The sequence below is a fragment of the Triturus cristatus genome, chromosome 5_1 (genome assembly GCF_964204655.1).
Source record: "Triturus cristatus chromosome 5_1, aTriCri1.1, whole genome shotgun sequence".
Taxonomy (NCBI): Eukaryota; Metazoa; Chordata; class Amphibia; order Caudata; family Salamandridae; genus Triturus; species Triturus cristatus.
In genome coordinates this window covers 803761355-803785879 of record NC_140587.1, presented here as the reverse complement: position 1 = coordinate 803785879, position 24525 = coordinate 803761355, and the positions used below count along the sequence as shown (strand labels likewise).

The window sequence follows — 24525 nt, the reverse complement described above, 5'->3', positions numbered from 1 at the left end:
GGCATGTCAAGCAAAGTGGTCTGAACAGCCCCCGAAAAAAGCGGAGGTGCATAGCCAGGCATGACAACATAGGGCCAATGAAGAAGCCATGGCCTAACATACCGAATCAGTGGAATCCAACTCACTTAATTATTAAATTAGCTGCCTGTTGCCCATCTTGGATCAACTGGGTAAGCTCGCTCCAGGTGTCGTAGGAAGCGATGGCAACAGACGTGTCAAGGAAACCCACGATGTATGGAAAAAGCATCCAAGAATGCAAGATGTATTAATGGAACACAAAGCAGAACTTGTGGAGGTGAAGATATGCCTGCCACAAGAGTCCTGTTTCCTGGAATCACTGTCTGACGGAAAATGAGGGAGAGAGTCGACATCAAGAGAGAGAGAGGCCATAGCAACCTCTACCACCGAACTATGAGGAGTAAGGGGCCAGATGGTATCTGTGAGATATAGATCGATCCACCGGGGCCCCTGTATCGGGGTTAAAATTTTATACAGGGCGTCAATATAGGGAAGCACTGGCTCTGCTCCTGTTTGTCCCTGAAGGAGAACGCCAAATAGAGGATCAGTATTTTTTTCTACAGAAGGAAGAGTTGAATCCAAAATCAAAGCAACTCGCCTTAGCATATCAGCTAAAGAGGAGCTCGCCTCTGAAGAAAGACCAAAGGGGGTAAAGAAGGCCAGAGGCTGGGGAAGACTCTAATTCACTAGCTTCACCCAGTTCAGTTAGCCAGCTATCCTCCACGGGAGGCAGAGCAGTGGCAGATATGGGGTGCAGAAACCTTGACTCGTCCCCATCACCTCCTAAAGGGTGTTCCTCAGAAGGAAAAACACTGGAGGGCTCCACACAAAGTGGAAAAGGGGTGTCCGGAATAGGTGGCAGCATTTGCTCAGCACTCGGCACCGAGTTGATGACGCTTCAAAGTCAGAAAGGGGAAATGGCACGGTGTCGATCGGCGCCGCAGACGTTGCCGTCGGCTACAAGCGCCACAGGTGGGATCCCTAAACTGCTGCGCAGCGGTGCCGAGACGGAGTCGACCATTGAAGCCGAGGGCGAATCCACCGATGTGGACAAAATTTAGGCGCCTCTAATCTACTTGGGGCCCGAAGGCACAAACCCAAAAATGGCATGCAGAGTGGAGTAATATGCTCCCATCTGGGTGAGTCACCCTGGCTGTAGGGTAGACAGGGAGACACGGGGCTAAGTCGTGCATGGAGTCTTCCACCGGCAAGCAGGAGGAGGCATGAACGTTGGAATCTCTACTTGGTGGAGTCTGGGGATGCCGTGACTTCGACTGCCTGCATCGAGGGTTACCATAGGACAACGATGGAGAGTGACGTCCACGGGAGCGGGTCCTGGACCGGGAACATGAATGGACAATGCAGTGACTGCGAAAGCCACGCCGACAGGAGCTTCATCAGACGGTCACGCAGTGCTTTCCGAAGTATACAACAGGAGTTGCACTCCTCAGAGTCATGTTGCTCTCCCAAGCACCACATACAAATGGAGTGAGGGTCCGTGGACAACATTTGCCGTCCACAAGACCCACACGGTTTTAACAGAAAAGCACACCGTTTCAAAGATGAAAACGTTGAAGTAGGCCAAACACGGCGTCAGGTAACGGCTTTCCCGGATCCACGTTGTAAGCGTGGAAAAGAAGAAACTGACTTCAGCGCGCCAGGAAGGGCTTCTTTGGACTTTGGTGACATCTAATACGTAACAGCACAGTCATACGACACCCTCTACCGACATGCAGGGGTACTGCTGAAAAAATGTCTGGATCCAGCCTGGCGCTTGGGGATAATTCAAAGGTAAGGAATATGCGTCTAGATGTCGGAAGACCGATGGCCATGCTCAACAACTCAGGATACGAAACTCTCCAAGCCCAGTTCGCAGCCACAAGAATGAATTGGGCCTTGATTTTCTTGAGAACTCTGGGCAGGGGTGTATGGGCAGAAAGGGGTACAGGAGGCCTGAGCCCAACTCGAGACGAAAAGCTTCTCTGAGCAAGAGCCGCCTTCGAACTCCAACTACTGACATTGCGCGTTCTTGGAAGTGCGAACAGATCTAACTAAAACTCTCTCCACAGCTGAAAGAGACCTTGTACCACCTCCAGATGGAAACGCCATTCGTGATTGGCTAGGCATCTTGGGCTGAGTTTGTCTGCTCTGCGTCTGCTAGGAGTTGAACCATTTGGGCTATGCCCTGACTTTCCAGCCATGTCCAGAGATGCAGTGCCTCCTGACAAAGGGTCCACGGACCCACCCGCCCTGGATGTTGCAGTACTACATGGCAGTGGTGTTGTCTGTGAACACTTGTACTAGGCCTCCCTTTGATGGAGGGAAGAAAGGCTTTTATTGCCAGCCGGAAGGCCCATAGACACAGAAGGTTGATGTGGAGTCAGGATTCCAGAGTCTTCTGATCTCCAACTCTCCCAAATGCCTGCCCCATCCCATGAGTGACACATCTTTTACCACTGTAAAATCTGGTTGGGGAAAGGAGAAAGGTTTGCCGCTGACGCAATTGTGGTTCATTAACTGTAATAGGCTGGCTTAGTATATAGTGCTCACTTATGTAAGTGTAGCACCCTGCACTAATCCAGACAACCCTTAAGGTGATTTTAGTGGTTTTAGACAACCTTAGAAATCTCTGTAAGTGGTAGCTGTGGAGAGCAACCTTCAGGCTTAGTCCAGAAGGAGTATAAAGCAGCTTGTTTTACCAGATCTTAATCTTATTAGTATAGGTTAAGTGAAAAAGAACCGCACAGTGTATATATAAAAATATGTATTTATTATAAGACACTCACTAATACATAACAAGATCTCCTACCCGGAGATATAACACAATGCACCCAATACTTTGCAATAAAAACAGTTAAACAGCAAACATACACAGTGGTCGCTAGGGGGAGACCAAACCAAATACTAAAATAGTGGGATGCGAACCACGACTGGAGTCAAGACTGTACCCAGAAGACGTAGAAGTGCTGGGGACCCAAGGAACCACCCGACTTAAGTACAGCAGGAACACCACGGAGGCCGTGTGCAGAGTGGGAACACGACCGCGTGCTCCTTTCAAGTCAATAGGTAAGTCGCGGTTGCAATATAAAAAAATAAGGACCCTTTCAAGTGTACCCTGAAGGAACCCCGTGGAAGACAGAAGGTTGAAGAGCCACCCCACCCCACCCATGGATACCCTAGGAACCAGGATGCCAACCTCAGGGAAGCCAGGTGCTAAGGAGCGAAGTGGCGTCGGAAACCGCCGTCTAACACCATGGAGGACTTCAGGAAGATGCAGCTGGAGAAGAAGGTGAAAGTGTCTGGGGGAATCCAAAGGTGGATTCAAGTTGAGAAGTACCTGCAAGCAGAGGGGACAGAGTCTAGGCCACTCAGGGATGACCAGGAGGCATGGAAGACGTACGCCCACCGATTTTGGGTGAAGCAGGAGAGATTACAGTGACCTTAGAGCTTCAGCTGTGTGGACCAGGCGACGCTGTGGAAGACCAGGAGCTGTTCACGAGCTGCCCCGCATCGGATGTCGAGAGTTGAGCGGTTGGTGTCTGTTGGAAGCACCAACAAGCCTTCGCTACTGCAAAGAATGTGGCAAGCAAAGAAGGTGCAGTGTCAGGACCAGCAAGGTTCAAGTGACTCACCAGGAGCAGGGGAGTCGCAGTAGGCCCCTAGCAATTAGGGGAGCCCACTGGAGTCAAAGAAGACCCTCAAGAGGACCCACAGGGCAGAGGCACATGAGTCGCAAGAGGACCTCGAGCAGCTCACCAAAGATGCAGGACCACAGTACAAAAGATGCAGTGAGGATGACGATCTTGGCTGTAGGAGATGCTTGAGGTAAGAGCTTCTTGGAGCCCGAAGATCTCCGAGGAAGAGAGCCAACAAGCCTTGGCAACGGCAAGTCGACGCAGTACACAGGGGTTTGGTTCCGGCGCTTCCGACGAGGGATACTGTCCTCAAACTTGAAGACAATGCAGGCCTCGAGGGAGTTGCAGAACCACCACCTGTGTTGCTGAGCCTTTCGGAGTCCGTGGGAGCCCAGGATCAGAAGACCAGTCAGCTGTGTTGGGGTGCCTGCAGATGCAGCAAAGCGACTCCTTCACTTCAAAGGAGATTCATTCAGGTGTCTTGGATGTCCACAGGCCTTGTGACGATCCTGTATAGAGCACAGGTACAGACGTTGCAGCAGACTTGCAGGACGATGAGACCAGGATCAGCAGTCTCGTTACCCAGAGCAAAGTCCAGCGAACTCCAGAGTGCCCAGATGGTCGAAGATGAAGTGGTGACTGATCTGAATCTTGTCCCATGACGAATCTAGTGACCCACTCACAGGTAAGCTCTTAAGTACCCCAAGGAAAGGGTTGGGACAAATCAGGGGTCCCTCCCAGAGGAGGGGTGGGACAGTAGGGAGGATTTTCCCATGTCCTTCGTCCAGTTTTGTGACAGAGTGGAAGCCAACAGCTTCCTGAACTGGTTTGAACTGGAGTATGCAAGGAGGGCACCAAGTGTGCCCTTCAAGCAGACCGAGTCGCACTAGCAAGAGCCCTTACCCTGCCCTAATAGACTAAGTCCTTTCTGGGAGGTGGTCACACCTCCCTGTGATAAGATACCTACTGTTATGCCTTCCTCTGCTCAAGCTTGGCTCAGCAGCAGCAGGGCAGAATCGTGTCTCTGGTCGGTAGCAGCCATAGTTTTCTGTCTGGGTCTAGAAGACCAGTACCGGCAGCACGGAGGGCCTCCCAGAGGAGATTTATAGTGCATGGAATCATCCCTCCCACACAGTTTACGGAGTGAGGGTATGATTCCAACATCTTTGATACCAAACACAACAGGGTTCGTTCCAACCAGTATATATCGTAATGGTTGATGCACTTACAATCCGGGAGAATGGATTCCGAAGGTTGTAGGGATGTCCTGCTTGTGCAGGGACACCCTCACACTTAGAACCGTGCACCCTGCCTTCAGGATTGAAAGGCCTGCCTTAGAGGTGACTTATAGGTTTTAAGTGCAGTGACCTCAGATAAAAGAAAGCTTAGATCAGTCCATAAGCAATGCTAACACCAGCTTACACAGGCTGCAATGGGAGGCCTGTAATCACAGTTTGAGTGGTCTCCCTTGGGTGGCATAATACATGCTGCAGCCCATGGGAGACCCCTGGTGTAGCTATGCCCTGAGTACGTTAGTACCACATATAGGGGTACACCAGTAGCCAGTACCAACAGTACTTACCATGTGAAATTTAGGTTAGAAGCACAGTGACTGGGGTCCTGATTAGCAGGATCCCAGTCAGACTAGTCTAACTCAAACTGACACAAGGCAAAAAGTGGGGGTAACCATGCCAGAAGGATCCTACCTTCCTACAGATGGTAAGACGGCTTTCAGTGCCAATGGGATCGCACAGCACTCCAACCAGTTGATATGTAGACCGGCTTCCGCCGGAGACCAGAGTCCACTGATCTCCACCTCTCCCAGATGTCCACCTCATCTCAGATGTGACGCATCTGTCACTACTGTGAGATCTGGTTGGGGGAGGGAGAGGGGTCATCCTCTGGCTCAATTGTGGTTTGTCAACCACCACTGCAGATCCTTTGCAGTTCCCTCTGAATTCTGGACCAGGTGGGTGACATTTACCTGATGCTGCGCCCATTGGAACTTCAGGTCCCACGGCTGAACCCGGATGTAGGAGGCCGTAAGTCCCAGCAGCCTCAGAGTGATTATCACTCTGAAATCCAAGATAGAGGCTGAAACTCGTTATCAGAGTCTGAACATCCTGGACTCAGCACTTGGGAGGATAGTTCCAAAACTGCAGTGTCAAGAATGGCTCTGATTAAAGGGAGCGTTTGAGAGTGAGTCAGGTGTGACTTTGGCATGTTGAAAGATAACTCTAGTGAATGCAGGAGTTTCGACATAGTCTAAAGGTGGGAGACAACTGCCTGGGGTGAGACCGCCTTCAACTGCCAGTCGTTGAGCTAGGGGAAGGGGCACTGGTGAGGCCAAAGTGGAGCACGATAAATTGAAAGTACTTGTGGCCTACAACAAACAACAGGTAGCAGCGAGGGAAGGCAGGACGGGCATATGGAAATAGACATCCTGCAAATTCAATGCTTCTGTCCAGTCTCTTGGATCCAGAGCAGCCAGAGCGAGCATCTTGAACTTCTCTTTTTTGAGAAGTAGTTGAAGGTTCTGAGGTCAAGGATAGACGAGAGCAATCGAAGGGCATATCCATCAGGTTTGCTTGGACATCTCCGGAGAAGCCAGATGTTCTCAACCAAGCGTGGCGTCTAACTGCCACTGCTGAACAAGTTACTTACCTTCGGTAACGATATATCTGTAAGAAACATAGGTTAGTTATAGATTCCTTACCTTAGAATGTCCCCCAGACGTCAGACTGGATCTGGAAAGTTTTTCGTCAGCAGTACCCCTGCGCGTCGGTAGGTGGCGTTGGCCGCCTCTGCATCCGTTGTCGGTGTGGCCTGGATGACGTTGCGGAAGTTACTTAGATTCCACCCTCGCGCGCTGACGTCAGTTCTGTACACGACTTACTGTGTCAGGAACGCAGAGCCATGCAAGACACTGACCACTGGTGCACAAAACTAGGGTCCTGAGAGGATGTCTTTAACCCTAGAAATCAGTTCGCACAACAGGAAGAATGGGTGGAGCGGTAGGGAATCTATAACTAACCTCTGTTTCTTAAAGATATATCTTTACCGAAGATAAGTAACTTCCTTACCTTAGAATAGATACCCCAGCAATACTAACCCCTGAGATGGGTCTGTGAACCAAGTTCACACCAGAAAGTCCTGGAGAACAGAATGGCCAAAGAAGCCGTCTCCCCGGACCTGGCTGTCCAGGCAGTAGTATTTCGAAAACGTGTGCAGCGATGCCCACGTAGCTGCCTGACAGATGTCATTTAGGGGGACTCCCCGTCCCAAAGCAGAAGCAGCAGCCCTCGCCCTGGTGGAATGGGCGCGCAGCCCCACTGGAGGCTCCATCTTTGCCACAGAATAGCAGGCCTTAATGCACAGAATGACCCACCTGGAAATGGTCCGTTTGTGCACGGTCCGGACTTTCCTAACGCCCGCATAACCAACAAAGAGCTGGTCGTCCAACCGGAATTGTTCCGTGCGATCCAAATAAAAGGGGAGCGCACGTTTTGGATCCTGATGGTGGAGCCTCTCTTCCTCTTTTGAAGGATGTGGAGGCGGAAAGAAGGTGGGCAAAGTGATGGTTTGGCCAATATGAAAAGAAGTGGCCACCTTTGGAAGAAAGGAGGGTCGAGTTCTGAGGACGACCTTGTCCAGATAAACAGCCAGAAAGGGAGGCTTGGAAGATAGAGCTTGTAGCTCACTCACCCTGCGCGCAGAAGTGATGTCCACCAGAAAAGCAGTTTTGAGAGTTAACCGTCTGAGAGGACGGTTATGTAGCAGCTCGGAGAGAGCGCACAAAAGATAGGTTAACACCAAGTTCAAGTCCCACTGAGGCATAACGAAGGGAACAGGAGGAAACAGATGAGTAATGCCCTTAAGAAATCTATTTACAACAGGGGACTTGAAAAGAGAAGGCTGATCAGGAAGCCTGAGAAAGGCTGAAATGGCAGAGAGGTAGCCCTTAAGAGTGCCCAGAGCAGAGCCTTGCTGGGCCAAAGAAAGGAGGAACAAGAGAACCTCTGAAAGAGGGGCAGAAAGGGGATCCACAGCCTTTGCTGTGCACCATGCCCAAACTTATTCCATCTGCAGGCGTGTACCGTCTTAGTGGAGGGCCGCCTGGCTGCCAAGATTACATGACAGATTTCGGGAGGCAAGTCAAATGACGTAAACTGCCGGTGCTCAATCTCCACGCAAGGAGGTGGAGTCTGGACAGGTTCGGGTGGAGGACCGTCCCCTGCTGCTGTGACAGAAGATCCTCCCGAAGAGGCAGTCGGATCGAGAGATCGATGGCCATGTTGAGCAGCTTGGGATACCAGACTCTTTGTGCCCAGTCCGGAGCCACAAGAATTACTTGGGCCAGTCGCGCTTGATCTTCTTCAGCAATCTGGGTAGAAGTGGTATAGGCGGAAAGGCGTATAGAAGACCGCAACCCCACTCGTGACGAAAAGAGTTGCCTAGCGAGTGCCACCTTGGAAATTCCAACGCGCAGAATTGCTGACATTGCGAGTACTCTTCAGTGGCGAAAAGATCTAACCAAGGCTCTCCCCACTGTTGAAAGAGACCCTGCACCACCTCCGAGTGAAGACGCCATTCGTGATCCATCATGCATCTGCGGCTGAGTTAGTCCGCCCTGGTGTTCAGTGAACCTGACAGGTGTTGAACCACCAGGGATATGCCCTAATGTTCCAGCCATGTCCAGTGACGGAGGGCCTCTTGACATAGGGTCCACAACCCCACCCGCCTTGTTTGTTGCAGTACCACATGGTGGTGGTGATGTCCGTGAACACCTGCCCTACTCTTTCCCGGACAGAGGGAAGGAATGCCTTTAGTGCAAGCCGAATCACCCGGAGGTTAATGTGAAGCTTGGACTCCGCCGAAGACCAGAGGCCTCTGATCTCTGCCATGTGGCCGCCCCATCCCAGAAGGGAAGCATAGGTCACCACTGTGTGTTCTGGTTGGGGAAGGGAGAGGGATCTGCAGTTGACCCAATCGTGGTTGAGCCACCACTACAATTGTCGTGCAGTGCCCTCCGAGATCTGGACGCAATCGGACAAATTCCCCTGATGCTGCGCCCAATGGAACTTCAGGTCCCACTGCAGAGCCCGCATATGTCATCTGGCATGATTGACCACCAGGATACAGGAGGCCATGAGGCCCAGCAGCCTCAGGGTCATCCTGACCGAAAACCAGGATAGAGGCTGAATGATCGTAATCATAGCCCGAATATCCCTGACTCGCTGTTCGGGAGGATAAACCCGAAACTGTGTTGTGTCCAGACCACTCCGATGAAGAGGAGCTTCTGAGAGGGGGGGGGGGGGGGGGGGGGTCAGGTGTGACTTCGGCACGTTGATGGAGAACCCCAGCGAATGCAGGAGGTCGGCCGTAGTCTGGAGGTGGGAGACGACTGCCTAGGGCGATCAAGCCTTCAACAACCAGTCGTTGAAATAGGGGAAGACTGGAGCCCCTGATCTGCGCCGATTAGCTGCGACCACCGCCATCACTTTTGTAAAAACCTGAGGAGTGCTGGTAAGGCCAAAGGGGAGCACAGTAAACTGAAAATGCTCGTGACCTACCGTGAACCGTAGGTAATGCCGGTGGGCCAGCAGGACGGGGATATGAAACTAAGCGTCCTGCAAGTCCAACGCTACCATCCAGTCTCCAGGGTCGAGGGTAAACCAGACCTAAGCCAGGGTCATCATTTTGAACTTCTCCTTCTGGAGGAAGCGGATGACGTCCCTGAGATCCAAGATAGGACACAGGCTCTTGTCCTTCTTGGGCACCAGAAAGTAGTGGGAATAGCAACCACAACCTACTTCTAGGGCAGGATCGCGCTCGACGGGCTCCCTTGGCCAAAGGATCCGTAACTTCGTGTTGGAGATGGACCAAATGATCCCCCGACATGTGATGGTACTGGGGGGGCATGGCTGGAGGGATAGTTTCAAAGGGGAGGGAGCAGCCCTTCGGACTATCTGCAAAACCCACCTGTCCAACGTGATGGAGTGCCAGTGGGGGAGGTGATGGGGAATCCTGCCGCCCAATGGCATTTGATGAGCCTGAAAGGTCGGACTAGGAGGGTTTGGAGGCTGCCAGGGGGGAGGGGGTGGACTGGCCCACCCGCTGGCCCATAGAACCATGTCGGTGGTTCCCACGTCCTCGGCCGCGCTGAGGTTGAACAGCTTGCGCTGGCCTGTGGATTTGAAAGGAACGTGTTGGGGCGAAAAGCAGACCATGCAGGAAACGTGGTGCAGACGCCCAAGCACTTGGCCGTTGCCCGAGAGTCCTTTAAGCGCTCTAGCGCATTGTCGCCAACAGGCGACGGTCATCAAAGGGCTGTTCTATCAAAGTATTCTGGACATCCCAAGAAAAGCCAGTCGTCCTCAACCAAGCATGACGGCGAAGCACCTCTGACGTTGAAATGGTCCTACCCAGTGAGTCGGCAGTGTCCAGTCCACAGCGGATGGCGAACTTTGCTGCGTCTCTCCCCTCGGCAACAGCACGGCCAGGGCCTCCTTCGGACACTGAGGCAGCACTTGCACCACAGTATCCCACACGGAGTGGAAATAACGGCCCAAGAAGCATGCGGTGTTCAACGACCATAGCCCTAAGCTGGGGGATAAAAACAACTTCTTCCCAAACTGATCCAGCTTCTTGGATTCCCAGTCCGGTGGTGCGGTAGGGAATGTGCTTCTGGATGCTTTGGCTTGGACTACCAAGCTCTCGGGAGAGGGGTGTTGGGAGAGGACAGTGAGGTCGCCGGGGCTGGGCGGTGGCGTCAGGCAACCCCCCCCTTATCCACAGGAGCCCCTGTGGTGGGCCTGGACCAGGTGCCCAAAAGGATGTCCATGAGGGCTTGATTAAACGGCAGCAGGGGCTCAGAAGCACCTCTGTCAGGAGGTTAGTCCTGACTGCCACAGTAGGTAGTTCGAGGTTTAGGGCCTCGACCGCCCTACGCAACACCACTGCGCAAGACGCTCTCTCCTCCGTAGCCACGGTAGGAGGAGACAACATGCCAAGGTCTGGTGAGGTGTCCAGACCACTGGCATCCCCCAGTTCCTCTCTCCAGTCTGGATCGTATTGTAGCTGGGCTGTGAGAGGGTCCTCAGACCCCTCCCAGTCTTCCTCACCCTCCTCTGGCTGCCAAACTGGCTGAAAATGGCCAGGGTGGAATACAGGCACAGAAGTACCCATCAGCGCCGGGTCCGACTCTGTATCCACATCGGGGTGGAAGCCGGGTCAACGACAGCTGGAGGTCCAGCCGGCGCCGGCTGCGGACGTGGTGGAATCGGTGCCAGTGGAGGAGTTACGAGGTTGACCGGCGCCGATCCAGATCCAGGGCTGGATCCAAGGGGGCCCTGCGGAGCCGAGGCCGGAGCCGCCGAAGGCCTAGGGCCCCCAGCCGAGTCCGCAGGACCCGAAGGCACACCAGCGGAGCCGGGCTGCCCGAAGATGGTATGCATCGCTTCGTAAAATTGACAAAGCTGGGTACGGATCACCCCAGGTCCCGGGAAGGCGGAGTCGACCCTAAAGGCTCCGCATGCGGAGCCGCGAGATTGGCATGACCTGCACCCTTCGTCACGTCGGCCATGGGGAAGTTGAAGAGCGACAATGTTTCTTCGACTTCTTCTGATGCTTCGACTTACCTGTCCCCGAGTCCGAAGACTTCGACGAGGAGTGATGATGGCTCCGCGATCGGTCCCGTGACCTCCCACGTGACCGGGACCTCGAACGACGCAGAGCCGATTGCCGGGCCTAGAGGAGCTTTCAGGACCGCTCCTGCAAAGATTCCGGGGCCATGGTCCGGCAGTCGGAGCACGACTTGGGGTAGTGGTCGCGCTCCAGTCAGTAGAGGCACACGCGGTGCCGATCCATTACCGATATCAGTCGAGAACAGGAACTGCAGGCCTTGAAACCGGGCATCCCTCATGCACCAGGAGTCGATGTAAGACTCGAAAAGAAGTCGACAAAAAGTCAGTAAAAAAATGACTGGGGGTACCGCTCTCTACGGATCTGTGCTTGCTGGCGCGGAAAAAGAAATAACTGATGTCAGCGCGCGAGGGTGGCGTCTAAGTAACTTCCGCAATGTCACCCAGGCGACTACGACGCCGAGTCGACCAATGCCACCTACAGACGCGCAGGGGTACTGCTGACTAAAAACTTTCCGGATCCAGTCTGACGCTTGGGGGATATTTTAAGGTAAGGAATCTAAACTAACTGTTTCTTTCAGATGAGGAAATCACTCTGCCCAGTGAGTCTGTGATGTCAAGGCCACAGCGAATAGTAAACTTTGCTACATCTCTCCCATCTACAACAGTTTGGGAGAGGACGGCTCGGGACTTGCGGCAGCACTTGCGCAACTGTCTTCCACAGGAAGTGGGAGCAACGGCCCAATAGGCATGCAGTATTTACTGACCGCAATTCTAGGCTGGTGGAAGAAAAAAAATGGTCTTTCCGAAGCTATCCAGCCTCTTGGATTTCCTATCCAGGGGTGCGGAAGGGAACGTGCCACAGGAAGTAGAGGCTGGGCCACCAAACTCGCAGGAGTTGGGTGGGAGGTGAGGAAAGTTGGGTAGCCTGGAGCAGGGCGGTGGCGTGGGGCAACGATTCTATTCACAGGAGCCCCTGTGCTGGATTTGGACCAGGTACCCAAAAGAACATCGGTCAAGGCCTCATCAAATGGTAGCAAGGGTTCCAAGGTGGAGACACCAGCCTGCAGAACCTCAGTCAACACATTGGTTTTGACTGCCACAGTAGGAAGCTGCAGGTTCAGGACCTCTACAGCCCTAAGCATCACCATGGTGAAGGAACCTCCCTCCTCCGCAGCCAGGTTAGGAGGGGAAAGAATGCCATGCTCTGGACAGGTATCCAAGCCACTGACATCACCCAGTTCCTCATACCAGTCTATTTCTTCAGTGTCATGCGCGACTTATAAGGGGTCCCCCATCCCTTCCTAATCTTTCTCCAATCCTAGCCCTCCAGAATAAGGCTGATGATATGACATAGAGCCCAAGGGCTCCGTTAGTGCCAGTTTCTGCGTCAGTGGATGCTCGACCAGCTCGGTGTGGTCTTGGATACGAATAAAGCTGGAACGAGATCTCAAAGGAGATCTCCGAGGCGCCAGACAGCAAGCAGCTTTAGGGACTGCTTCCTTAAAGCTTTCGGGGCCATGGCCCGGCAGTTGGAGCACAACTTTGGATCGTGGTCGCGATCCAGGCACACGAGGTGGGGGTACGTTACTGACATAGCTCGGGGTCAGGAGTCACACAGTTTAAATCCCAAGATTTTCTTGGACATCCTACACACTGAAAAAGATTCAAACAAAGTTGAAAAAAATTCAAAAAATGACAGTGGGTAGCTCTCTTCGACGGATCTGTGCTGCCTGGTGCAGAAAGAAAAGAACTGACGTTAGCGCACCGAGGTGGCGCCTAACTAGATGACTAGGAGATTACGACAAACTCGACATCACACAGAGTAAAGCCAACGCAACCTAACGGCGCGCCCAGGGGTACTGCTAAGAAAAATCTTCCAGAGCCAGTCTGACGTCTTGAAGTTCGCAGGTATGGAATCTGCGGCTAGATGTCTCTATCAGATAGAATAATTTCAAGCGTTGTTGACAGTAGTGCACAGATCTACTAAGGGCATGCCCTATTGTAAGAAGAAGCATTGAAGCACCTCTGGAAGCAGGCACCGCTTATGATCTGCACCATGTCACCTGCTGTGTTTGTCCACATTGATTTTCAGGAAACCTGATAGGTGGCTGACCATCATGGATATCTGTGTGGGCTCAGCCACCTTCACAAATTCAGAACCTCTAGACAGATAGCATGTGACCACACTCACACTACATTCTACTTGTTGCAGTACCAAATGACTGTTGAGCTGTTCATCAGGACCTGGACTGACCTGGCTTTGATGAAAAGCATAAAATCCTTCACTGTCAGGCATGCAGTTCTAGAAGGGTAAAAGGATGATGGAAGGGCAGGACAGTGAACTGGAAGTGCTCCAACCCCACAACAATACAAAGGAAATGCCTACTGGATCCAGTGACAAGCTTGAGTCTAGATTTAATGATGGAGCCATAGCCTGCCCCTGGCCCCAGGACTAGGCCAGCAGCGGGACCAGGGCCAGAACCAGAGCCAGAGAGTCTTCAGATCAAATGTTTCACTTCCTCTTTCGCTGTGACCCATTTACGCAGTGTGCTGCTGGTGATACCCTGTTTGACGGATGTAGACTTGAGATCTCGCAAGTCGCTTTTCCTGTCGCTTCCTTTTTGGTGGTGTCTGGTATTTTTGATGTTAAAGTTTCCTTTTTTCTTTCCATCGGATAAGCTGATTAGTTGATCTGTTAACTGCGCACCATCATGAATCGAGTCGCCAGAATTACTGATAGCGATGTCGATGGCATCGAGGATTCCATCCTTACGGCGGCATGTCCTGACGCTGATGGTATTTGGGGAGATTGGGGAAGCAGTATCTTGATCCTGCCTGGTCAGTGAGACATCATGATAATCATCAGCCTCTGCGGTTGCTGTGCTTGCTATAGGATCTCTATTTTGCTGGCGTTTCTTATAGTTACTTTGTTCATCAGGTGGGGTAGCGTTGTTTGCATTAGGATGCTGTCCTGGACCTGCTTGGTAGGTAAGGGATGGTGGAGAGTCTCCTATTTGTGGGTCCCCTATAGTGGCGATACCGTGTTGGTTAAGTATCCAATCAATAAGCTGTGCCCCTTTGACTTCTGTCTCCATAGAAAGCAGGTAGCAGCACCTTCAATCGGCCCTACCCCAGAAGAACCGGAAATCTCAAGCTTTCCGACAGAGCTTGAAGGCTTATGTAGTGAGAGATCCGAACCTGGGGAGAATTCTGCGCTCAGTGTAGAAGTAAGGGTCAAGGGTACGGCTATAGTCTCCTTTGATCCACTGAGAACTGCCTCCATTAATGTCTTCACCATATTCCCCTCTGGAAGTAAGTTTACAGATCCCCCAGGGTGGATAAGGTCGCTTGCTTTGCCTGAGTGCAGAATTTTGAGAATGGGGCGTCCTACTCTGGAGGAGATGGAACTGTTCACAGTACCTTTTGTGGATTGTGGCTGTAGCTCCTCTCTAGGCACGGATTCTGTTTGCTCAATGTTTGCCACAGGAGCGCGAGTGCCGACTCGGCCCCCCTTCTGGGCTGTTGTCTTTGCCAGTGCCATTCCGAGTTGTGAGAAGCAGAGAGACGGGCTGGGCAGGGGAAACAAAGCGAGAGAATAGCGCTGGATGAAGCTCCAAAACCGCGGCGGGGTCCCTGCGACCGTAGCAGCATCAGGTAATCTGAGTTCTGGCATGTGGCAGCGGCAAAGTTTTTCCCTTTTTCCTTGTAGCAGTAACCGTTTCCGTGGCTTAACCCATTTAGTCCGTTTATGGTCCTATGAGGTTAAGTGGTGTGTTTTGGTAAACATAGCAGTGCGATGAAGCGGCAATGCGGTGGCTGCTCAGGATGCGGCTCTCAGCTGCGGTGTCAGTCCGCCATCTTCCATTCCGAGTTCACCTTTGACCCCCACACTGGAAACTGTGTCAGCATCAGACAGTCCCTTCAGACAATCAGCGATTTCTTTTTCTCCTCCATCTACTCCCTGGGCTGAAGCTAAATTGAATCTTCCATCTGTCGGCACGCTGGAGTCCTCGGCCAGTGCTATACTGCAGGCACTACAGGCCCATAGAGAAGAAGCCCAGGAATATTACTCGCAGGCTAAAACAGACAGCTCAGCGATTAAGCAGGCTCTTGCGGAGGTAAACAACAAAGTGGCCACATTAACAATGGATATTGCAAAGCTGCAACAATGAGTAACGGACACATAGGATCACAAGATGAAAGCCGCTAAGATCTCCGATGCACATGAAAACCAGCTCACTTTCTTGCAAAGTAAAGTCGAGGACCTAGAAAATAGGCAACGATGTAATAACCTTCGCCTGTTTGGCGTACCTGAAAATGAGGAAGATGCTGATCCTCGGACATTCATAGTACAACTACTCAAGAGAGCATTCCCCAATTCAGACGACTGGGATAGCCAAGTGCAATCGGCACATAGATTACCATTGTTCTTAACAGACGTGCGGATCGTTTTAGCCGGACTTTTCCTGTCTATTTTTGAAACTTTCTATTACGAAAAGCAGTTTCCGTCAAAGGTCGCCCAGCTTCCCCTATCAGAGAAGGTTCATATTCCATCTTCTGCAGGTCTGATTTTTGCAAGAATACGGTGGATAGATGTTGGAAACTGCGACAGTTCATAGATGCTTTAAAATCAGCAGGGGCACAGGTCTTTCTACAGGAGTCGGCCTGTCTGAAAATCATCAAAAATGGCCAATTGCAATAGGTGCACACAGAGCAAGACGCTCAACAGACCCCGGCAAAGTAGCAACATGGGACTAAATAACCTTGCACTCCGTCCTTTTTTTCTCTCTAAAGATTTCTAAAAAAATTAAGTATAGCTTATGGGGGGGAACAAACCAACGAATCTGGGGTCATACCAACATTATGCAAGGCATTGAGAAATTAGAATCACGCTGTTTTGGGGTGTCTTAGGGTGGTGGGGCAGTTCTCAGGGTGTGTTGGTGCTCTCGCTAGCTGTCCTGCCAGCGACAGCAGGGAGGGGGGTGATTCCTTTCTTTGGATATGGGGTGGGATCCGGGTGGGACAGTTTGGGGATACTGGGAGGGTTTAGCTTTAGGGGGCTAGCTAAAAGCAAAGAGGATTTGAGAATGGAAAGTCAGGAAGTACTTATCAAGTTGCAATTCTTGCAGGATCTCATTAGGAACAAGGTCCATAGTTGTATGAATTATACTACAAAATATTTTACAAGGAAAATCAATATATCGTGCTCAACTCTTAATAAATTATGGAGTTAGTTAAATGCCCTTGTTGGAACGTCTCTGGTTTGAATGCTGCTAGAAAACGTCAGCTTTTTCGTGAAGAGCTAAACTTACATAAGCCGCATCTGGGATTTTTATCAGAAACACATTTAGCTCATAAAGATAGGAGGCTCCTTAATGAATTAAAATACCATACTATTGTTTGTACTTCACAAAATGTCTTGATTAGAGGAACTGCAATCCTTGCTAGTAAAACGTTCATATACACAACACTCAGTCTTAGCAGATCCAAGGGGGAGGTGGGTAATTGCTCAACTATCTATCTTTGGCGTGGAATATGTTTTGGTTAATCTTTAAGTCGCTAATGCCGACGATCCGGAGGTGGTCAATGTTCCAATGATAATCCTATTGGAAGTGCAGGGGGTGCTAATAATTATGGGTGATTTTAACTGCGTGATGAATTATTCAATTGATTCTTTTAGTCGTCGTACGACTGCAAGGATGCCGAAAGTAAGGGCATCGATTCTGGAACTAACTCGTTGACATAACCTTAAAGATATATGGAGAACACTGCACCCAGATCTTCCAGGCTACATCTACTACTTATGTCCACACAGGCAGTATTCCAGGATTGATAAGGTTTGGGCTCACAATCAGACACTTCAGACAGGGACGATCGAGCTGTGCCCAAAAATTCCATCAGATCAGAACCCTATCATTTTAAGTTTCAAAACGCAGCCGACAAGTAAAACCAGACGCTCCATCACTTTCCCTTGATATTTGTTGACAGACAACCAGTATATCGCCTATATGGAAAGGCTCCAGGTAGAATTGATTCACTTTAATGTTAATTCCACTAACTTTTGCAATCTTTGGGACTCGATGAAGGCATATATTACGGGCACCACTCAGCAGTTCATATTGTGAGAGAATAAAGCTAGAGAATGTGCAAATAAAGCCATCTGTGTGGAACTTGTCAACATGGAACGATCTCACGCAATTGCTCTTAACCATAATGACCTTAGGCATTCTCAGATTTACTTTGACATGGTCTCAGCACGGGCCTCAGCTGGGCGGGCTCTAAAGGTAGAAAATAGCTGCGTATTATTATTATTATTATTATTATTTTTTTTTTTTAAGTTTTTATTGAAATTAGACAAATCAAATAATACAGATTTTGCGGCTGTGCGATACACAAATGACCAATCAGTAGCAGCATTGTGACATTTCCGGTCCTGAAATAAACAATACCACATCATGAATGCAACCGACAACAAGACCCCATCTACCAATCCATCATCAACACCTGCCCGAACCTGAACCAGGGGGATCCCTGACCCGTGAGCCGTCTCCAGGGTACAAAAGACGTCCCCCTCCCTGCCCTCATTTCTAACATGGGAAAACGCCACTCGGTGTACAGTACCCGACCCCAGGAGCTTAATATCCCCGCGTCGACACCCCAGCAGGACCCCTACATCTTCGTAATAGTGGGTTGGTACGACCTACCCCACTCCAGTGGGAGCTATTCCGGGATTCGGGGATGGCGGGGTCGAGCCAGGCAAGCCTGCAATGTATGTTTTATAAGGGCCCCAGATGTCCCTAGGACGCGCTATCGTTGGGAGGAGACTAGAGTAGAGCTCGCTATTCGTGCTGCAGAAAGCCATGGCTGTAAGCCATGTCTTGGACGTGGGAGCTGTCTTCCTCCCCCAGTGCTTTGCTATCTCCCGCTTGGCCCGAAGAAGCCCTAGAGAGGCCAGTTTACGGACATTCTTTGGGAAATTGACCGTATAACCCAACAGTGCGACCTCAGGAGTGGGAATGAGTGTAAGCCCTAGCATCTCTTCTAGGATCTTGTGAACCTGAGCCCAGAATGTCTGCAGTCTCGGACACGTCCAGGCCATGTGTGCAAAATCGGCATGTGGTGCAGCGCATTTCCAGCAGGCGTGCGGCCGCGCGGGATCAATGGCGTGGAGTCTAACCGGGGTCATATACCAACGGCGTAGGAATTTATAATGTAGGAGTTTGTGACGGCTATTCAATGACACTGTGTCGGTGACCTTGCAACATGCCGTCCATTGTTCGTCCGTGATAGGCCTAACAAGGTCTGTCCCCCACTCCTCCCGCGCACGATCATCCGCACAGGGGACCCGCGCCGCGCACGCCCTGTACAGCTTGGAAACAATATGTGCCCCCGTATCGGCGTCAATCAGGATGGTGAGAGGTTCAAGGGAGGCCGGCTCGAGGGGGAATCCCTGAATCTCCGCCCGGGCGGCGCAATAGAGCCGGCGAAGAACGAACCGGTCCATGAATGTAGCGTCACTTAATCGCGCGTCCTCTGACGCCGCGAAAATGTGCCCACCCGGGTACAAGTCCCCGATCCTGGTGAGGTCAAATTTCGTCAACGTTCGTCGCACTAGTGCTTCATCCGTGCCAGGTAACAGCCCAGGGTTAGGTATCGGGAGGGAAGACGAATACAGCAGGGGCTGAGCCAAATAGCGCGAGAGTCTGTTCCATGCCCAGCTGGTGGTAGACACGGTTTGAATGTCCTTTGGGTCCCTGGGGACACCTTTGGGCAACACCGTCGACAGGCGACCCGGGAGGACAAAGTCCGCCTCTGGGCGAAGGAATGGGATCCGAAAATAGCTGCGTATTATAACAAATATTTGTCTGCGCAGTATGAATATGGTGAACAGGTGAGGAAGGTACTGGCATATCAACTGTCAGACAAAAAGGCTAAAAATTCAATTAAGGTTATCAAAGGGACGGATAATACACTTCATCCTGAGACCCACAGGATCTTAAAACAGTTTATTACATTCTATGAAACTTTATATGCAGAGTCAGACCTGATAAACTTCAAAGAATTGACGAAATATCTAAAAAGGCCAGCTCTCCCTCCTTTGTAGGAGGAGGTCGTTTCGCAGTTGACTTCTGAGGTTTCTCAGGAGGAACTCTTAGTGGCCCTATTGGCGCTGTCATCAGGTAAAGCAGCTGCGGGTGATTCAATCCCCATTGAATTTTATAAACTATTTAAGAAACTTACGATACCTGGGCTCGCCAAGGTTATACAGAGATCGACACCTCAGGGACAACTCTATCAACCTGGGATACTTCTAATATTGTATTCTTTTAAAAAAAGGGTAAGCCACCTGATGAATGTGGTTCGTATCGGCCAATATCCCTCATTAATGCGGATGCTGACCTCTAAGCTAAGGTGCTGACTAATCGCCTCGCCCCTCTGATGCCAGACCTGGTTTCAGGACAACAGCACGGCTTTATAGTGGGTTGAGGAACTACAACACAGCGATTATGGCCTTTGATTATGCCAAACAAATAGGGTGCAACTTGGGTATGATACTTTTAGACGCGGAAAAGGCCTTTGACCGTGTAGCTTGGGGGTATATTTGGCCAACTCTTGCAGCTTTTGGAATCATAGGTCCATTCCTAATGTGGATTTGAGCCTTGTACTGTACACAGCAGGCCAAATTGAGCTATCTAGGTATTCAATTCGCACCTTTTCTTATACACAGAGGGACACAGCAGGGATGCCCTTTGTCCCCACTTTTGTTTGCACTATATATTGAGCCCCTCATACCGATACTAATGACCAATGTAAATATTTGACCATTACGCTCCGGAATATGCACACTCAAAGTCACTGCTAACGCAGATGACATCGCTGTCTTCACAGCTGACCCAGCTGTATCTCTAGAAATAATCATGAACGAAGCAAATACCGTTGGGTCACTCTCTGGGTACAAATTAAACTGCAGTAAGACACAGGTGATCATAACCTTCAAACCTGCTAGCCCATAGAAGGAGTGTGCCCGGTAGAGAATTATCTTGGAGTTCGTATTAGAAAATATACTTAATCTGAACTATGACTCTTAGTTACAAGATGTCACCAAAAATGTAAAACGATGGCAATCTCCCTATAAGCATTATTGGCAGATGTAACATTATAAAGATGTCGATATTACCTACATTTTTATACTTATTTTGTGCTATTCCTTTAAGAGTCCCAAATTTCTTCTTTAAAAAACTAGACGGTATAATAGGCAGCTTTATCTGGGGGTATAAGCGAGCTTGTTGAGCTATAAAGTTTATAAAATATCCATACAAACAAGGAAGTCTTCAATTACCTGACTTTAATCTATACTTTTGGGCCTCTTTTACCGGTCGTTTAGGCAGCCTTCTCTTAAGTAAAGATCAAGACGTTAAAACCACCAGCTTCAACTGGGCCAGGAGAGTAGCAGATTTCTTTATCGTACTCTAAAGCCGAACTATTACAGTTCGTTTTAAGACAATTAGAGATACTGTTACAGTTTGGTGGGAAATTCTTTCTGCCTATTCACTTCCAATATTCCACAACAGGCTCTCTTTATGTGACAACCCATTTTTACTTGGGATTTTCAATGACAGTGTGACAAAAAGGTGGGCCATGCACAGAGTGGAAAGACTTGGTCATCTATACGATATCAACAGCTTTAAAACATTCCAATGTCTTCAGAACATGTTCTCCCTCCCTCGACAATATCATTATAAGTAGTTTCAAATTAGAGATTTTCTCCTGAGAAGTTCTGACATTTATTCAAGAAATATCCTGTAAACATTCAATTTGCATTGCTTACCAACACTTAACGCAGCACAGAAGCGATCCATGCATACAGGTTGTGTTAAAGTGGAGTCGCACTCTGGAGACGGACATCACAGTTATAGCTAGAAATGATGCACTTACAACACTAAAAGAAGTGGTAGCCTCCGTTAACCTAATGCTCCAACATCTTAGGACAGTGTGTATGTTATATTACACTCATGAGAAGATAGCTAGTTGGCGGGAGAAAGGTGGTGGTCAATCAACCAAATGTCCAAAATGTAGAGCTTCTGCAGCTGACATTGTACATATGTTTGCTTCTTGTCCTCTAATCCGGGTATTCTGGGAGGGCGTTAGTCAGATCTGCAAAGCTAGACTTGGTTTAGAAGTAACTTTTTCCGTACAGTAGATCATGATGGGATTCAAGGCTGACCCTAGCCCTGCAGACCGCGCATTTCTCGCTATCATATTAGTCCCAGCTAGGTTAACCATTGCCAGGGCCTGGATTTCCCTCAAACCTTGCAGCACGGTAGACTGGTGGACAATATCGCAATCTATCTGCCGGGCATACTCACCACCACTACAAGGAAGGCTCATTGGACTATTTTGGCTGAAGTCTACTCTTACTTCATCCGCATTGTGGAATCGTCGACCATTATCACCATACGTTTGGATCCCTTTGTATATCGCTCTCTGATTGCTTTGGTCGGATTCTACTCACTGTTACTGTTTACCAGTATTTCCATACGTTTGGATCCCTTCGTATACCACGTTCTGATTATTCTGGCCAGATTCTACTGTTACCTTACCCTCACTGTGGGACCGTCTACTAATTTCTATACAGTTGGATCATTTCGCTGATAATATTTAGATTACTCTGGCCGGAACCTACTGTTACTCTACCCGCATTGTGGGACTGCCTAACCCTTCTCTTTTTACAGTTGGATCTTTTCGCTTACAATATTTTGCCCTGATGAAGTTCCTTTAAAAGGAACGAAACGCGTTGGCTGTTGTCCTGTCATCAGCTATATAAAAGAAGAATAAAAGATATTGAAAAGACTATTTGAACAAAGTGTGACTTCATCCCTGGTGCTCCATCTATTTGCCGTCAATCTATGTTTCTGGATTCCAGTGAGAAAAGCTGCTGGAGAGGCTGTGAGGACAGTCCGTTGGCAGCCAAGGCCTCCCTCGAGCAGCCCTATAATTTCTGGTTCTCTCCGAGACCGGCGAGCTGTGGAATGTAACCTAAGGGAGAAGATTGTAGCCAAACTATCCTTAAAGAGATCCAGCTTGAAATCTGCCTTTGATATAAACGGCCTGGATCAATCAAAAACATATCAACTAAACCTGGACATCTACAGGGAACCTGGTAGTCCGATTCCATGCATGCCATCTAACAGCAACTCGATTGCCCAAAGCACGGGGAACGGAAACTGTAGTATCCAGACTGACGCCAAGGATGTATTTGGATGCATTCTGGCTGTTATGTACAGTTTTTCATATGAACCCCAAAAGACCTGTGGGAAAATAAGTAAGATCTCTTTCATCATATCCCATAGTGCATTGCTATAACGGCCAGAGAAACAAACAATGTTCAATAATCATATGGGAGACTGCCAGAAGAGACAACTCTCTTGCATAGAGTGCCATTTTACTTGCATTCTCCATCAGAAGAAGCAGCAGAGAATGCATTCGTGTTCACCTCGTTTTATGAATCCTAGACAATGAGACTTTCCGGAGTGGGATGTTGTGTCAGAAGGCTGTTTTCCAGGTGCAGACCTGTAGCTCACAAGTGGTGCTTAACATAGGTACCAGTTAGCTGTTAGAATCTCAGTCAGATGTTCATTAAATGGTGACAAGGGCTGAGTAGTTGATGGATCAGGCTGCAAACTTTCAGTCAATAAGTTTGCCTTGGGTTGCACTACGGGCAACTATACATCTAAGACCTCTCTGACCTGATAGACAGCCACACAAATTATGTGCTTTTTTCAGCAGGTAGGCCCAACGGCAATTCTAATTCAGTTTGCAGAGATATGTCCAAACCTCTAGCAATCTGGAGGTTGAGGTAGAGGTCATCATCAACTTAATGAGGGAATAAACTGTCTGCCTCTTCGTTGCCACATTTTATCTGTCTGCAGATGTACAAGTGGATCCTGAAAAAGGAGCATGGACTTTGTTGTGTCTGTGGAACCACTGTGTCACAGCTCAACAACCAAAAGCAGTGGACTTGGGATTCCATGACAAAATGTAGAATGAGCGGGTTGGGTTTGACATACCCCAGGCATAAAAGAAGCTATAAAGAGAAAAAAAGGGCTGAAACTAGCTAAACATGTAGAAAAAAAGAAATAGCTATTAAAGACCATACTCACACTAGTTAAGAAAAGCGTGACTGAATATGTGTCAAACAGGCCAGGTCAGTGAATTCACGTGACAAATCAAAAGACACTTTATATTTGGAGCCCTTAAATTGAAAATATTTCAGTACTATGGAGATGTTGACAAACTGTAAGCAGATAGTATTCAATGAAAGACAACATACGAGTTTGATATTGAATGAATAATCTAATGATTAACGTACCTCTTTTCGGTAGTGGTTTGCAGCATCCAAATTGTCAAGAAGTATGGTATCACCAAGAAGCATTCCGAAAACTAGTTTTAAAAAAACCAACAAAAAACTATTTAATAACATTTTCAACACCTACTAACAAACAACACACCGGCAAAACGTCTGTTTGTCTTTTAGTCAATTATTACACTGAACAGCCCAAATTGTATGCCATTTATTACTGCTTGAACTGGATTGTTATTTAGCACATCCTTATCAAACTGTTTAGTACATGAAAAAAATTAATTACCACTCAACAAACAAGCCCCAAATATTTAATTCACAGCCAAGTAACAAACACTTTCAAGATCTTTTTACACATGAATGCAATTGTTTATGGGTACCTCCCGCTGTCTTGGTACGATTACCATAGTGTGTTCCCGGAGAACGTTAGGGAATGGCTGGTGGACCTTCCCTTTGATGGTACTCTTTTGTTCCATGCCCCTGCAGATTCTGCCATTCAGAGGTTTCTTGCGTGGCTTCATCCTCCTCCTCCTCCTCGAGTTGGTCTGTGTTTCGGGGGGTGTTCTTCCGTTGTTTTCCTGGGGCCTTGTAGCGAGTAGCTCAGGTTGTCTGTTCTGTGTGGTTGATGTGCCTTTGGGTCCTTTCGTTAGGACTTTGGTGATGTTGGCTGCTGGTCCGGTCCTTGTTTGACTTGTAGTTTTGGCTGTTTGTAAGCCATGTAGGCCCTGAGATTAAGTCTTCTGTGTATTCTTTATTGGCTGCTTGACAAGCCATCTGCGGTTTTTGTCACTAGACACTTGGATAGTCAATACCCTTGTGAGCACCGGAGTACTCAAGTTACCTAGCCCACGGGCTGCGGGTGCAT

The 24525-nt window shown here is 49.3% G+C and overlaps 1 protein-coding gene across 1 annotated transcript in view; it reads right to left on the bottom strand.

The window, feature by feature from the left end:
• Nucleotides 1-24525, bottom strand: part of SMCHD1 (structural maintenance of chromosomes flexible hinge domain containing 1) — a 1955900-nt gene that overhangs the window by 157462 nt on the left and 1773913 nt on the right. The window contains exon 44 of the mRNA XM_085605822.1: nucleotides 23670-23740. Within this exon, the coding sequence (XP_085461948.1) occupies nucleotides 23670-23740 (71 nt within the window). The remainder of the gene's footprint in view (nucleotides 1-23669; nucleotides 23741-24525) is intronic.